The sequence below is a fragment of the Electrophorus electricus genome, chromosome 10, assembly GCF_013358815.1.
Source record: "Electrophorus electricus isolate fEleEle1 chromosome 10, fEleEle1.pri, whole genome shotgun sequence".
NCBI lineage: Eukaryota > Metazoa > Chordata > Actinopteri > Gymnotiformes > Gymnotidae > Electrophorus > Electrophorus electricus.
Window position 1 is genome coordinate 18,582,510 of NC_049544.1, and position 16,600 is coordinate 18,599,109.

The 16,600-nt window shown below is 37.4% G+C and overlaps 1 protein-coding gene across 21 annotated transcripts in view; it reads right to left on the reverse strand.

Annotated features, from left to right (window-relative positions):
• Positions 1–16,600, reverse strand: part of obscnb (obscurin, cytoskeletal calmodulin and titin-interacting RhoGEF b) — a 98,127-nt gene that overhangs the window by 65,879 nt on the left and 15,648 nt on the right. For all 21 annotated transcript variants that reach the window (XM_035530575.1, XM_035530588.1, XM_035530573.1 and 18 more), the window contains exons 15-33: positions 16,089–16,364; positions 15,399–15,683; positions 10,979–11,254; positions 10,301–10,576; positions 9,937–10,203; positions 9,493–9,762; positions 8,810–9,076; positions 8,195–8,461; positions 7,982–8,094; positions 7,674–7,827; positions 7,303–7,464; positions 6,696–6,800; positions 6,295–6,561; positions 5,685–5,954; positions 4,946–5,212; positions 3,906–4,172; positions 3,519–3,785; positions 2,932–3,201; positions 139–408 (exon numbers count right to left, since the gene is read on the reverse strand). In XM_035530575.1, coding sequence (XP_035386468.1) covers positions 139–408; positions 2,932–3,201; positions 3,519–3,785; positions 3,906–4,172; positions 4,946–5,212; positions 5,685–5,954; positions 6,295–6,561; positions 6,696–6,800; positions 7,303–7,464; positions 7,674–7,827; positions 7,982–8,094; positions 8,195–8,461; positions 8,810–9,076; positions 9,493–9,762; positions 9,937–10,203; positions 10,301–10,576; positions 10,979–11,254; positions 15,399–15,683; positions 16,089–16,364 — 4,596 coding nt within the window. The remainder of the gene's footprint in view (positions 1–138; positions 409–2,931; positions 3,202–3,518; positions 3,786–3,905; positions 4,173–4,945; positions 5,213–5,684; positions 5,955–6,294; positions 6,562–6,695; positions 6,801–7,302; positions 7,465–7,673; positions 7,828–7,981; positions 8,095–8,194; positions 8,462–8,809; positions 9,077–9,492; positions 9,763–9,936; positions 10,204–10,300; positions 10,577–10,978; positions 11,255–15,398; positions 15,684–16,088; positions 16,365–16,600) is intronic.

A 16,600-nucleotide genomic window follows, 5' to 3' on the forward strand; every position in this document is an offset into this window, starting at 1 on the left:
CGTTATTAGAATTTAAGTAAAAATAATCTAACAAACACATCTACTAAACAAATAAGCTTACTGATAACAATGTAATGAACTGAAACTTTAAAAATTAAAAAGAAGAGACAAAGCATATGCAAGAAGCTTGAGAATAACCTTTGATCTCCAGTCTAGCCTTTGACATGAGCCCTCCAGTGACTTCACAGCAGTATTCTCCAGAATCCTTAGCAGTGACACTGTGGACAATAAGCTTCACAACTTTATTATCCTGAAAGACCTCATACTTTTGGCTCTTCTGGATGTATTTTCCATCCTTAGACCAGCTGGTCTCCAGGCCAGTTTGAGAGAGCTCACAGAAAAAGGTAGCATCTTCTCCAAGAGCAGCACTAACCCTTTGGAGCTCTTTGGAGATGACGGGGGCTTCACCTGAAGTGAGACAAAACAGCATACTCTAGTGAAGATAGACTACAAATTATACCTCTGATGAAACTCTGACCTGGTCAGGGTGGGCTTAATCTCACCCCTGATCCACAGACAGGAATCAGGACCCCTCTGGCGATGATGCTGAGGAACATGGCTATAAACAGCCCAACTGATATCATCACACTGGTCTGGCTTTCTGACCCTTCCCCCTCTTCTTAGGTGTCATAAAACCCACTGACTGGAATGCAGGAAGCTCTTACCAACTTGGTTATACTTATACCTCAAACAAAAAACTCCAATAACGCATGGCTATTTTAATATAATCTTCAAATTGTATGTTTGCTTCTATTATTTGATAAGTGTCCATTGTTTCATTATTCTGCTCATTACCTCTTCATTACTAATTTGCATTATTCATCTTGATCAATTCATTTGTATGTTGCATATCTCATGTATATTGTAAACAAATTGTATATATAGAGGGTCAGTAAGCTTGTAACTTCTAGAAAATAGGAAAGAATTAAGTTGATTATCCAATTGCTCCACCCATCCAAGGGTTTGATACTTTGGTTTACAAACTTCATTCTAAGACAATGAAGTACAATGTTTTAGTAAATGTATAACCTTTGCCTATCACCAGTGCAAATTTTGAGTTTCTACTATACCATTTTTTCATAAATCCATATTAAAATGGTAATGTCTTTAATGGGCTTGGAGACAGTATGGTTATCTATTTCTCAGAAAATTCCCATAATGCTAAAGTTTCACTACCACATAAGAGTAGTGTACCTTGGCTATCAGCACAGTAGGTTTGGAAAGATCTCACTGTACCTTCATAAATCCATATTAAAGGCGGACTATCTTTAGGCAAATATGAATATTGTATAGACTGAATTAGGATATCTGTTTCTCAGAAATTTCCCATACAGCCAAAACAATTCCACCACCACATTAGAGTAGGAGCCTGTGCTTGTAAGTTTGGACAGATTTCACTGAATTTGGCTGAATTTAGATATCTATTTCTCAGAAATTTCCCATAATGCCAAGAAAATTCCATACCACATAAGAGTAGGATTCCTTGGCTATTAGCAGAGTAAATCTGGGCTTATTTCACTGTACAATTTTTTATAAACCCATATTAAATTTGTACTACCTTTAGGCAAATATGTATGCATTTCGTATAGGCTGAATCTATTCCTCAGAAATTTTCCATAATGTCAAAACGGTTCCACTACCACACTGTTTGGACAGTATGATGGCCCGAGTGCCACAGAGCAAGTAGCAGGACACACAGACCTCTCTTGATGTAGACAGACATTTTTTCACGCAAGACAAGAACAATAAACAAAATGGCACTCATAACAAGCAGTACGGCGTGGTACGAATGATAAACAACAACAGGTACAAGAACTTACATTATGTGCTAACAACTAACATGAACATGAACCTGAACAATGACCAACAGCATTTTACAACCATGCAACCATAGATGAAACAAAGAAGAAGGTGCAGGTGTGTGCACAAGGGGGTATGTCAGCAAACAAGGCAGTCACATAGAACACCATCAACAGTATACTCCAACTGAACGTGGCGGGCTCTATTACATGATCAGTGGGAAGTGAGCATACTGTGACAAACAGATTCCACTGTACCATTTTTTCATAAATCCATATTAAATTCCTAAGGTTGTTAATGGGGCTTGGAGACAGTATAGTTATCTATTTGTCAGAAATTTCCCATAATACCACATAAGTAGTGTACCTTGAGTATTAGCAGAGTAAGTTTGAACAGATTTCACTGTACCTTTTTAAATCCATTTTAAAATCATATTACCTATAGATGAATTAATGTATTCATTTCATAAAGGCTGAATTTGGATATCTATTTCTCAGAAATGTCCCATAATTCCAAAACAATTATATGAAAACATAAGAGTAGGAGCCTTTCGCTATCACCATTGCAAGTTTGGCCACATGTGGTCATGTAATTGTTTTGCCATTACTCACTAAAATACCTTAGTTATTACATCGTTGAGTCAAGAGTGATATTCTAATATTTGGTAGATGAGAAATAATCACGTATCGAACTGGCAAATTTCATGAGTTAAGTATTAAATCATTAATAAAATGTTTGGTGCTTTCTATTGCTTCAATACTGAGATAATAAGCCATATATACAGTTCATTACATAATGATAATTTCCATTAAAAAAAGTTATATATATGTATATCAGTGCCCAGAAAATCACACCTAATTTCCACCTTGGTATTCTTTGTAATGTCTCATCCATATAATGTTAATGGAAACAATTTGAGTGTGTCAAAAATTATAATCATAATATCTTCATATCTGTCAATATGGCATACCAAATGGATCTTTGTTGTATATAACTTTTAGTGTAACCTGTCTCATGTGAACATTTTTGTGAGATCTTAGCCATGTCACGACAGTAGATTTTAAATCTGCAGTGTAGAAAGAGTTTGCATCACAGAACGCATGCCTCAGGTAGCTAATCCAAATATCTCACCTTCAACAGACAGTGTTGCCCTAGACTTCAAGTCCTTCAACATGAAGACAACCTCCCCAGAGTCAGATGCAGTAACTCCTTTGATGGTCAGAGTATACTTGCGGCCTTTGCTGCTGATCTGGAAACGTCCTCCACTAGTTACAAGTTGGCCTTTCAAGGTCCAGGAACATGCATCTGAACTTTCTCGGGACAGGATACACTCAAACATGCAGCTCTCGCCTGCCTTAGCCTCCACTGATTTCAGGCGCTTGGTGATACCAATGCTGATGTCTGTGTTTAATAGTAAATAGCATATATGTAAATGAACAATTCACCTGGTGTTTTCCAACACAAAGTGACATGCATAACAAAAAGTAATTATTATTAGTCATATAAATGAAAAAATGACTAACATTTAGCAACATATGTAGGCAAATCTAATGTAATTTTCAAATGCATGTAATATGAAATACAATTTCATATTACCAGCAGTCCAGTCAGCCAAAATTAAAGGAATATAGAGTATTTGTGATCTGGTTATGAAGTACTTTGAATTTTTATATATTAATTTTATAATTTTATTATATTTTATCTTCCTTCCATCATACCTCTTACAGTAACTGTAGACTTTGTAAGGTCTGTGCCAAGATCACAGCTGTACTGTCCTGCATCCGCCTTCGTGATGTCATGGATAGTCAGACCCAGAATTCTGCCATCATGTAGGACTTCATACTTTTTGCCTACAGAGAGGACTGTACCATCTTTCCGCCAAATAGGAGACACCATGGGCTTTGAGGCTTCACAATTCAGGGTTACTGTGCCCTTTTCTTCTCCAATTACATCATCCAGCATCTTAAGGAAAATAGCCTTCTTTTCTACATTTCAGCCAATCAAAATTAAAAGATGAAACAAACATGAAACAAGCGCAAGATGGAATGTCAGCCAATAATGTCTCCTTTTATTATTACAGATTAATAGAATCTCAAGCCATCTACCTTTCACTTTCAGGCAGACAGTCTCCTTCTCTTCTCTAACTCTGAAGGTGATTATCCCTCCATCATGTGGTGTCAAGTTCTTCAAGGTGAGAGAATATATCTTGCCCACATGCTGGATGACATTAACTTCATTGCTGAAGAGTGGCTTGGCATTGAGGAACCACTGAGCTTCCTCATCAGCATAGTTCACCTCACAGGTAAATGCTGCATCACTACCCTCCTCAACCTCCACGTCTACCAGGGGTTTGGTGATCTGAACTTTACGCACTGTGGATTAAAATTCAGAGAATATGTAGCATCTGATGTATCAATTAAATCAATATTGATCAATATAGATGTTTTATTATTTTACTTAGCACCACTGCAAAGTAGCATGGAAGTGAAAAATAGAAACTGATCGAAGTACAAACATGTGATCCTGTCCCAGTTCCCCCCTTTAGCACTGCAGTTCCTGTATCTTTGCCCTGTTCCATGTTCTGTTCTCCATATCACTAATGATTCTCACTTCTTGTTTAGCCCTCATTAGCATTTACACCCCTTGTGTTTCTTTCACTCTTGGCAACATTGTTTCTGTGTCATGTTCATGTAGTGATTTCCAAGTTCGTCAGGTCTAAAAATTCCTGTCTATTTTCCTATTCTATTATTTGATTATGGTTATTAAATGCCTCTCACTGCTTATTTCTCTTTGCCACCCTCTGCTTTGTATTCTGATGATGATGTTTACATTTTAGCTAATAAAGATGTTAAACCACACTTGTGACTTGCCTCACCAACCTTTATGCTGCACGTCTGCTACAACATTAAAAAATCAGTTTGTTAAAGTAAATTAAATCATTTGTTGTGTTGAAACAAATCTTTGGAACATAAAACTAATTGCACAAAGACTGAAACATCACATTTTGACCCACTTTGACCCAGTTTTGACCGACCCCCAAACCCACATCTTGCACCTTCTGCTCTTACCTAAAACTGACAGATATCACCTACAAATATCTTCATGGCTTAGTCAATCATTCTAAGACATTCTAAATCACCTGTACCTTCAATAGTGAGCTTGGCCTTGCTTTCACAGCTCCCGACCTGGCAGCGATACACTCCAGCATCATCTGCATCCAATGCCTGAATTGTCAGCTGCACTTCAGAAGAGTTTTGCTTCATGATGTACTTGCAAGAACCTTTCAAGGCAGTCTGACCCTTAAACCAAGACACTTCTTTAGGAATAGCTGACAGTTTACATGTCAGCCTCACTGAGGCCTTCTCCTTGCCAGTCAGATCTTTGAGAGGTTCTACCACCTCGATGGGACGTTCTGTGGAGTAATTGATAAAGAGTTTTACATTACGGCATTTAGCAGATGCTCTTCTCCGGATTAGATTTGTTTTTTCTAGCTCTGAGGAACAAATTATTAATTGCATATGACAAATGGATATAGATGATGTGCCCTGTGGCTAGATTTTAAGGAATACAACATTAGAAGCAAATATCAAAAATATTTAAAAAAATGTTTTTAATCATACAGTAACCTTTGTCACTGAAATGAACAAGAAAGGTATCAAATGTATCTTCTGTGTCCAATTTCAAAGCAATCCCGTCAGACACTTTGTAAGAGCTAAGTAACAGTAAGTGACAAATCAGAGCACAGTAAATGTAAATCCCCAAAGTTAAGAAGCCATGTCACTGATGTTATTATTTAAAAAATTATCCATAACAAGTTAGGCTTGTTAAAATGCCTATCCCAAAAGTGCTTGTTTTGCTACTGTAACCAGAGAAGCTTACCCAACCTTTCACAGTGAGCTGTGCAGTAGATTTGCTTTTTCCAGCAGTGAACTGCATAGTGCCTGACATGGAGGACTTGGTTTTCTTGAACGTAAGCCGATGCATTGTTCCTTTCTTCTCCATTTCAATGTCACTGCTCTCCTTAAGATATTCTCCATTCAGGCTCCATTTCACTGGCTTGACTGTTTCCACACTGATTTCCACCTCAAAGTGAGCTGCAAATGGTTCTGTCACCTCCACTGCACTAAGCTCCTTCACAATGCTGATGGCCTGCTCTGGAGGTCACCATGACAATACAGTGCTATGTTAACAGTCACCAAACTTGTCAAAAGTGTTACATACATAATCTCAAGGACAAAGGATCAGTATACTTTCATATAATCAGGATTTGTTACTCTTAAGCAGATGCAGTAGTTACATACTCTCAAATGTACTCTCAAATAGAAGAATTGATATTAATATATGAAAACACATAAAACTTCACAATATTTAATTCAGAAAGACAAATGTAACATATGACAAAAACAACTATAAATGGGTAAATAACATTTTCATCCAACTCTGGCTTACTGTTAAAATTTTTCCCTATTAATTATAAAAATATCTTGTATTTACCCTCCACAAGCAGTTGACATGAGGTCTTGTCATCAGTGGCATCACATGTGTATGTAGCCTCATCATCAGAGTCCACGTCATTGATGGTGAGTTTACGGTAGACATCCTCACTGGATATGTCATGTTTTTTGCTGGGCTTGATTTCCTTTTTGTTCTTATACCATGTAACCTTGGCACTAGCTTGAGACACCTGACACTCTAAGTGTCCACGGTGTCTGTACATGGCAATTTTGTCTCTCAGTTTCTTTACAAATCTCACTGGTAGCTCTGTAATAATTATAAAGGCCTTAGAAAATCTAACACCACAAATTACTTGTTAGACAGTAATATAGTCCATTAGTTATAACATGTATATATGAAATTCACGCAACAGTCCGACACTGTGCACACTTTAAACCAACCTTTAACCTTTAGCATAGCAGTTGATGATGCTGTCTCAGCCTTAAACTTAATTTCACCTGCATCTTCAGCCTTCACAGATTTGAAGAGAAGAACATATGCTCTTCCTGTGAAATAATGTGATGTGTCAAAAAAGAATCAGAAGGGTAAAAACAGCAATCCCCTTGCATGTTTGTTTAACCAGAACCTCATAGAGTATACAGTATCTGTCATGGAACGCTCGCCTCTCACAAGTCACGTGGTTTGGCCCGCCACGTGCAGTGGGAGGGTCTTGTTTGTTTGTTTGTTGGTAACCACGCTTGCACACACCTGCACCGGGTTACTGTTTTGTCAGTGTATTTAAACCCCTGTCAAAGTGTGCAGATTGTCGGTCATTGTTTAGGTTCACATTGTTCATGGTGTTCATGTTAGTTGTAGTCGTACTCATGTTCACTGTTTATGTTATGTGAAAGTGCCATTGTTGTTTTCATTTTATGTTAATAAACGTATGTCCACGTCACAAGAGTCTGTGCATCCTGCTCCTCGCCCTGCGGTACTCGGGCAACGTTACAGTATCAATGATGCTTAATTTTCAAAAATTGATTTGTTGTTGATGAGAACTGGACTGACCTTCTTGTCTCATCTTGATTTTGTCACCAGGATTGAGTTTGACATCACCCTTATACCACTGGCCAACAACCTCCTCATGGGACACTTCACAGACAAACACTGCACTCTCCTTCTCCGTTACCTCCAGGTCCTGCAGATGCTTTATGACCTTAATATCTCTGGCTGTGGGAGACAAAAAAGAAGCACATTGGTAGAAAGCTGAGCATGAACATTGGTTTCCTCTGAACTGTTTCTGAAAACAACATTGTAGATGTGCCTGATGATTCAAGTAGCCAATGTTTCCCCATTTTCTTACCTTATGCTATTTGGAATAGCAACTTGTTACAATTAAGTTGTTTTTAAAGTAAAAATAAACCAGTTATTAGTCTCACCATGAACCATGAGCTTCGCTGAGGTGTTGTCGTCCTGTGTTTTGCATACATATTGGCCTTGGTCTTCATAAGTGCATTTCTGTATAAGGAGGCTACGCTTGTGGCCATGGGAATGCATAGCATATTTCTTTCCTGGTTTCAACTCATCCTCATCCTGTAAAACAGATTTCATACTTACATATACAGACTACTTAACACATAATCAAAGACTAGTCATGTTTTTGGGTAGGAATACGGCAGGGTATTTGATATTACACAGTATACTGATTTTTTGATATTTTTTTTTTACATAAATTAAATATAAATACCATGAACCACTTTACGTCAGCATTTACTCTGGACACTTCACACTCAAATGTGACTTTTTCCTTTTCTGGAGCTTTGACATCTTCTAGTGGTCTGATAAACTTTGCAGCAGGTTCTGTAAACAGACACAAGCCAGCTCTAATGTAAAGTCTGTTCCTATCCTCAGAAGTGAACAAAAATTACCCATGTGGTTTTCATTTGATAGGTGCAAATACCTGTGACTGTGAGTCTTCCAGAGGTATGGACACCTTCAGCTTGAAAAGAGATGGTGCCAGCATCCTCCATCTTTAGCTGGGACATGGTCAATGAGTGCTTATTGCCCAGAGCCATAATACGGATCTTGAGGCCTGCTCTCAGTTTCTGTCCATCCTTGCTCCAGGAACCCTCTACATCAGGCTGGGTAAGTTCAACCTCCATAGTCACTGTCTCCTGTTCATGGACTGTTATCTCCTTTAAGCCCTTGACTATCTCAATCTTCTTCACTGAGTACCCCCCAAAAAACAATAGACAGTGATTAAAGCTACTGATTACAGGTTTAATAATATCTTGGGTCAGTGACTGGAGGTTATATAACATATTCCCATTAGGGATACTGCAACATTACACAATGTAGTGTCATAATGTCAATCTGCCAAATTAGAGAGGCCTTGAGTTTTTAATGGCCCTGAATTAAATAAATAATGAATAAATAAAAATGATAAGACTTAAAGAGCATATTTACCATATTGAGAGTTCTAGTTATAGAGTTTCATATAATTATAGTTCCAGGGATTTTACTGCATGTAAAAATGTAATACACTTTAATATATATAGATCAGCACAATGCTTACTTTCTACTGTCAGTTTGGCCTGAGTCTTGTCATCTAGAGTTTCACATGAGTAGAGCCCTCGATCAGCATAGGTCACACTCTGAAGTATCAGAATGTGATTGGTGCCATCGAACTGAATCTTTAGATTGCCCCCAGGCTGCAGTACCACTCCATTCCTCATCCACTTAACCTCCCTGGATGGCCTGCTCAGTTCTACCTCCAGCTTCACTGTGTCCAGCTCTTGAACTGTTATGTTCTCCAACTTCTTCTTGAAGGTAACAGGAAGCTCTGCAGCAAATCCCCCATTTTGCAGAATTAAAATGCACACATTGTGTTATGTCAGATTCAAAGTCAAATTTATTTATATAGTGCTTTTTATAACAGCCGGTGTCACAAAGTAGCTTTACGCATGGCCGAGTCCAAGCCCACAGTGAGCAAGCCAAGGATGACATTAGCAAAGAAAAACTCCCTAGAGCAGGAGGAATAAACCTTGAGAGGAACCGAGACTTAAAGGTGGGGCCAGTGTCACCAGGTCACAGATTTCTTTTAATTGTTTTAGTTCAGTGGGAATGTAGTATTGCTGCTGTAATATCAAAACTTTTGACCAAGACCACTCACATAAAAAACGTTTGAAACAAGTTACTCTATTACTTTTAACATTATCCATTACTTATAATATTAATTTAGGCAGATTGTTGTCTTACGTTGCACTTGTAGAGTTGCTTTAGACACCTTCCCTTCTGCATCCACGCTGACCTCTCCTGCATCCTCTGCTGTGACTGCAGTGATAGTAAGAGAATGGCTGTTGCCCCCATGAGCAATCTTGAACTTCGACCCAGTGGTTACAGGCACATCATTCCACAGCCACCTCACACTCACATCAACAGGGGTGATGGAGCATTTAAAAATGGCATCCTTCCCTTCATTTGCAACAATGTTGCTCATCTTGGAAATGAACTTTACCAGTCGTGGAGCTGTAACAGCAAAATTTACCTCAGTTAATACTGAGAAACAGGCTAAAAGTTGGAAGGCTTACTTGATTACCTTTTTAATGATAAAATTTTGAAAATGATAAAAATGGATGGCTTTCATACTTGCTTACAAAACCCAGTAGCTTAACCACTCTGTTTAAGAGCAGTAAAACTCACTCTTAGTTGTGATCTTGGCAATGGTCTTATCATCTTTGCATTCACAGCTGTACTCTCCTTCATCTTCCCGTGCTACAGAGGACACATTCAGCAAACGTCGAGCTCCATCAGCATGGATGGTATACCTTCCACCAGGCTTAATTTCCTTGCCATTATGTCTCCAGACCACATCACCTACAGCTCTGTTCAGTTGGCAAGACAGAATGATATTGCCCTCCAGGGCTACAGATGTTGGCTCTAACCCAACCACAAACTTTAGTGGAGCTTCTGTGAGGAAGAATATAGGAAAAAGAGTAACAACAGCTGACTAAATTGAGAAATACTAATGACACATGATGCATGAAACTTGCCATTTCTGTCTGACCTTTTATTTGAACTTTGAATTCCATCTTGTCACCAGCCATCTGACACATATAAGTGCCACTTTCCTTTGCTTCACAAGACTTAATGATGAGGGCACGAGAGAGACCTTCTGTTTTCATTTCATACCTATCACCCTCTTTCAGTTGTACTCCATCCCTGAACCAGCTAACACTAGCATTTTCAGATGTCACCTCAGTATTCAGACTAATGTTCTCACTTTGTTGCACCACTACAGTTTCCGTCACTCCAGGTTTCCTCTGGAATTTAGCAGAAACGTCTACAGAAGGGAAATCAGAAAGATTTAGGATACAGTTAAATTTCACAAGTTTTTAAAGATTTTTTCAAAGATGCATTATCCTAAATAAACAATCATAATTCATCAATCAGTGCACCTGGAACCAAAACCACTGTTCTGTCAACTGTCTCGATACTTAAGACACAATAAGTATCTGAAAAATGTACAACCTCCCATAAATAAATCTTAACATTTAAAATCTCTTATGTCAGTGTTAAGCTATACTGTAAGTATTAACACCAGATTTTCATTGTTCCAGTAGTACAATGTTTCATGTGATGCATTAACTTGTTCATGATGCATTAACTAGTTCATGTGATGCATTAACTAGTTCATGAACAATCACATTAAAGACAATACACAAAATACAAACAGTAAATATACCTGCCACAGAAACCTTAAAGACCATCTTCTCATTGCCCAATACACAGGTGTATTCTCCACCATCCTTCTTCTCCACACTGTCCAGCACCAGTTGACGACTTTTACCCTTTGCCTCTATTTGGACAGTCTTGCTGAAATTCAGCTGCTTGCCATCTTTATACCATTTCACCTCAGTCTTGGAATCAGACACTTCACAGCTAAGTGTGGCTTTTTGAGAGACAGATACCCTCACTTCTTTCTGAAAGGAGTCCTTGTTGGTGAAGGCTGCTTGAGTTTCTGAAGGGATTGAATTAACATGTAAATAAACACTATTCACCACCATAGAATATGTGTATCTACTAAGGAGATAATATATAGTGCTTTAATTAAAAATAATATTAATAATTAATAATATGTTTTATTCAATAACAGGTTTAAAAAGTGTCTGAATGATAAAAGATTTCAGTACAATCAAGATCATAATATTAAAAAGAAATTAAATTAAAAACAAAACTTAAAGGGCAAAATTAAAAAACAATATAAAAATACAAATAGAAAACAAGATAAAATACAATAAAATGGTAGAATAAAAACTTAATTAAATGCAATATTTAGGATTTAATCATTCTTAAAATTTAAGAATATTTGCTAAGTGCTAAGACTATTAATCACTCTTAGGTTTTTAGAGAACTCCAGAGCTTGTCAATAGAATAACCTGATTCTTCCTCCTCACCTTGGCATAACTACATAAGTTATTTTTGACATGTGTCTAAAGACACACCTTTTTCAAGGGATACTTGAGCCCATGGCTGCAGTTTACATTTTATGGCGTTTAGCTGAAACTTTTATCCAAAGCAACTTACAATTACTAAATACTGACAATTTGAGCAGTTGAGGGTTAAGGGCCTTGCTCAGGGGTTCAACTCACCTTGGCAGTGATGGGGCTTGAATTGGTAACCTTCCAATTACAAGTTGAACACCCCAACCACTGCCCACTGGTTTAAACCGTGGCCAACATTGCGATGCAGAACTCTAAGTGAAGGCCTATAGAATCATTATCAGTTTATTACCAACCACATTTCCTGTCTCTTAAATCTTTTTTTTATTAGCACTAAGGATTCTGTCAAATCTAATGATAGGTTTTTTCAAGGCTTAATTTATTTTTGGTGGAAATTCTATATCCTATGTAATTCTGTCATAGATCATAATTCAGCTTCTCTGTGTGTTACATAAGGACATTTTGACTTGTAGGCAAAAGCAACAGTACACTGTTCCTATAGGCAAACCTCAAAAAGTGCATAGGGTCCCCTCACCTGACAAGGGCTCCTCTAATGACAGTAAGGATGTAATATTTTATTATAGATAACCCTAAGGTACATTTCCAAGGAGAGCATAGTACCACAATAATTTGTGATGTTCATGGAATAGTGTGGCTGGCCATGTCATCAAGTGTAACAAAGAGCTACTGTTTTTTTGTCTGTAAACGTTAGCCATGATACAGATGTCACAGCAGCAGACAAGGTGGCTTCAAATTACGATTACTCTTTGGGAGCTGAAAAATTAATACAAAAATGTGCTGAGAGTGAGATGAGACAACATGAGGCATGTGTGACTAATGTAAATCATCAGTATATTCTCTTTTCTAATTAAAGTGTAAAAATGCTTCAGTAAACCTTCCACAGCAGCATTATGCTAGCTAGCTTTCTATCATCAGGTACATCTGAAATGGCTCAGTACTCCCTATATAGTGTAGCCTGATAACACGACCTTTGTAGGTCATGACATTTTGGGTACTACACTCCACGTAGTGCACAATATACAAAATACATGGCATTTTGTGTTTCAGTAATCAGTTTCTTGTAGATAAATTGTTAATATCATAGATATCCCAAAGTCAAGTTTTACTTAGGACAAAGGGAAGGCCAAGACTGGCACTGATTATGTGTAAACTACGTCTCTCTGGATAAAAAAAACCTGCAAATTTATCATTTATCAAATTTATCTAATATTGTTGCTTCAATCTCATTACCTATCCTTGCCAGATTAGACTACAAATGAGTTGACATGACTTGTAATGTGTTTGAAGGATTACAATAATGCTAGCTTCAGTGTTGCCAACTACTTTCAAAGGAAAGTAACTAAAGCCTGCTTGAAAAGTTGCTAAATGCTACTGTATGACACCATGACATAATAAGGGTTTTTTTTGAGGGGGGGGGGGGGGGTTTCAGACTCCGAACCAGTAGGAAATAGTGACTGAAACATGGCCCATTAACACTACATGTTAACCAGGAGTCATTTCCAAGTTGCTGCACTGCACTGCTAAAATTAAAATTTTAGAACTGCAGCATAATGAGACAATCACCATACACATAATTTTAAGACAATATTAGAAGTTAAACTATCTTTTTTTTTTTCCTTTCACACAGCGCACAGAGTAATAACGGTCAAAATGATCAAATTAAATTATATATACACAGCTCATTCATGTCAGCTGACATACAGACTAAATGTGCTGCTCCGCCTCTCTGCCACTCACTGAACAGAGTAGATACAGAGAGGTGTGTCTCTCACTGATGGTGCAGTACTGGCAACTCTCCTCAATGCAAAGTAGCTAAAGTTTGTCCAAAAAACTTGTTAGATTTGTTGCTAAGTGATTTTTTGAAAATAAGACACTAAAGGGGTCAGAAAATTGTTAAATCTTATGACAACATTGCTATTGTCTAGAGTAAATGAGTTCACAACCTCGAGATAGACAAATAGAAGACCTTAAGGATTTTGACTTGTTGGAAATGGCCCAGTGGCCCAGTCTAGCGTATACACGTTGGTTTCTGACCTTTTTTTAGTGAATATAAAATGGATTTATCACATGCAAATTGTATCATAAATTATTTTTAAAAACACCACTCTTGTTTACTTTGCCTATCTTCCATATTTATTAACAATTGTAAATTTGGTTGTTGTCTGTACTTTTAAGAGAAAACCCTTAAAAGAAAATGCATCTGTCACGGACTGCTCCTCTCCCCACTAGTCACGTGGTTCGGCCCGCCACATGCAGTGGCAAGTCATTGTATTTTGTCTTGTTTGTAGCCATACCCTCCTTATTAGCATAGACCTGCACATGGTTTAGTGTTGTTTGTCTATATTTATTTAAACCCCTGCTGGTGTGATGTGGTAATTTATTACATTTTTTAATGACAAGATTTAAAATATGAAGATAAAACTAATTGCACATCCTCTGTCTCTTAATGTGCAAATACATTTTGGCAGCTGCCTGGTTACCACAAATGACCAATTTTTCTACAACTTGTCTTGAGATGCTAATATCTTTGTTAAATACTCCATGTGTATTCTAATTACTAAATCCTTCACATGTATACAAGATCCATTCCCACCTCATTTACTCAAAGAACTACTGACAATTAGTATAGAACCTATGCTTAATACAATTAGCGGATATTAAAGTATGAGTTCTCTCCTGGGTTATGTCTTATTTGACAGATTGTTATTAATTTGTCCTTGGACATAATGAATGTTCTGAATGAATGAATTTTTCTTACAAAACACAGTGTTCCACAAGGTTCATTACTAGTGCTTAATTATTCTCATTATATATGCTGCTGTTAAACACAATTACTCGTAAACATGGCATTAGCTTCCATGGCTAATCCTTACAAGAGTCCTGTTCTTTCAGCACTGGCTCCCAATTAAATTACACATTAACTTTAAAATGTTTATTTATAAAGCGCTAACTCATCAGGCCCCAGAGTGAAGTCATTGTATACTATATCTCACCTCCCCTATTGTTTGCTCAAAATGCAGGGTTTCTCATAGTTCCTAGAATTTCAGCCTTTACATTGTATGAGCCTTCTCATATAAAGCCCCTCAGTTATGGGACAGTCTTCTGGCTTTAAAGCCTATATTAATTTGGGACTGAGACACACTTTCAATTTTTAGATCCATTCTAAAGACTTGCTTATTTATCTTGTGGGTAACTTCCTATATATAAAGGTAGAGATCCTGGGGAACCTGGTCATAGAGTTTTCTGGTAACCTAAGGTGCTGATGGTGTCATCCAGCCATTTCATTAGTTCCCTCAGGTTTGTGATGATGTGTGTAGAGTTCAATGTGTCAGAGAAGCTCAGGACTGTGGTCATCTTTTGGCCCTTTATTTTAGTTATGATGCCACAGGTAAATTTGCTGGAGCTACATGCTGACCACGAGCATGTCTACTGAATATATACTGAATATGTACTTTTGATTTGACTTAAATGAACACAAATTTGTCAATGTCAGTAATTTTAAAAAGTGTCATTTAAAACAATGATGCAAAATAGCTATGTTAATAAACAAGAAAAACAAATATTTATTAAAACTAACAAAATAGCAAGGAGAGATCTTCTTAAAGCAAAAATATTCTATGGACATTTGAAATGGGTCTATACCTGGAGGACCTTCCACCTGAACCTTAAAGACCATCTTCTCATTCCCCAATAAACAGGTGTATTCTCCAGCATCTTTCTTCTCTACACTGTCCAACAGTAGTTGGCGAATTTTGTCCTTTGTCTCCATGTGTACAGTCTTGCTGGAGCTCAGCTGCTTGCCATTTTTATACCATTTCACCTCAGTCTTGGAGTCAGAAACTTCACAGCTCAGTGTGGCTTTCTGAGAGACAGTTACGTTCACCTCTCTCTGATAGGAGTCCTTGCTGGTGAAAGCAGGTTGTGTTTCTGTTGGGGGCACATTACAGACAATTAAGCCACAACTAATTTTATGAAAAAGCTCTAAACAAATGGAGAATTCTAAAAATAATGATTAACAGGTCTTAGCAAAATAAGAGTTCATTAGAATGCATAAACACAAACATATAACAGTGATAAACACAATATAACACACAAATATATAAACACAAATATATCAAATGTTGCTTCAGGGATAAATACATGCACTGTTAGACTGGCAGCAGCTGGCATTTGTTTATTTCTAATGGGTGGTGGATAGAGAGAATATTCAACTTTTGAAATTGTTCCATACCTGGAAGACATCATCTGCCTAATGTTCAATTAGGATGCATTTACTGTTTCCCAGTTAATGAACAATTTAGGACAATACAAACATGCAAACAGTAAACTTGCCTGCCACAGACATCTTAAAGACCATCTTCTCATTCCCCACTTCACAGGTGTATTCTCCAGCATCCTTCTTCTCCACACTGTCCAACACCAATTGACGACTTTTGCCTTGTGCCTCCATGTGGACAGTCTTGCTAGAGCTCAGCTGCTTGCCATTTTTATACCATTTCACCTCAGTCTTGGAGTCAGAAACTTCACAGCTCAGTGTGGCTTTCTGAGAGACAGTTACTTTCACCTCTCTCTGATAGGAGTCCTTGCTGGTGAAAGCAGGTTGTGTTTCTGTTGGGGGCACATTACAGACAATTAAGCCACAACTAATTTTATGAAAAAGCTCTAAACAAATGAAGAATTCTAAAAATAATGATTAACAGGTCTTAGCAAAATAAGAGTTCATTAGAATGCATAAACACAAACATATAACAGTGATAAACACAATATAACACACAAATATATAAACACAAATATATCAAATGTTGCTTCAGGGATAAATACATGCACTGTTAGACTGGCAGCAG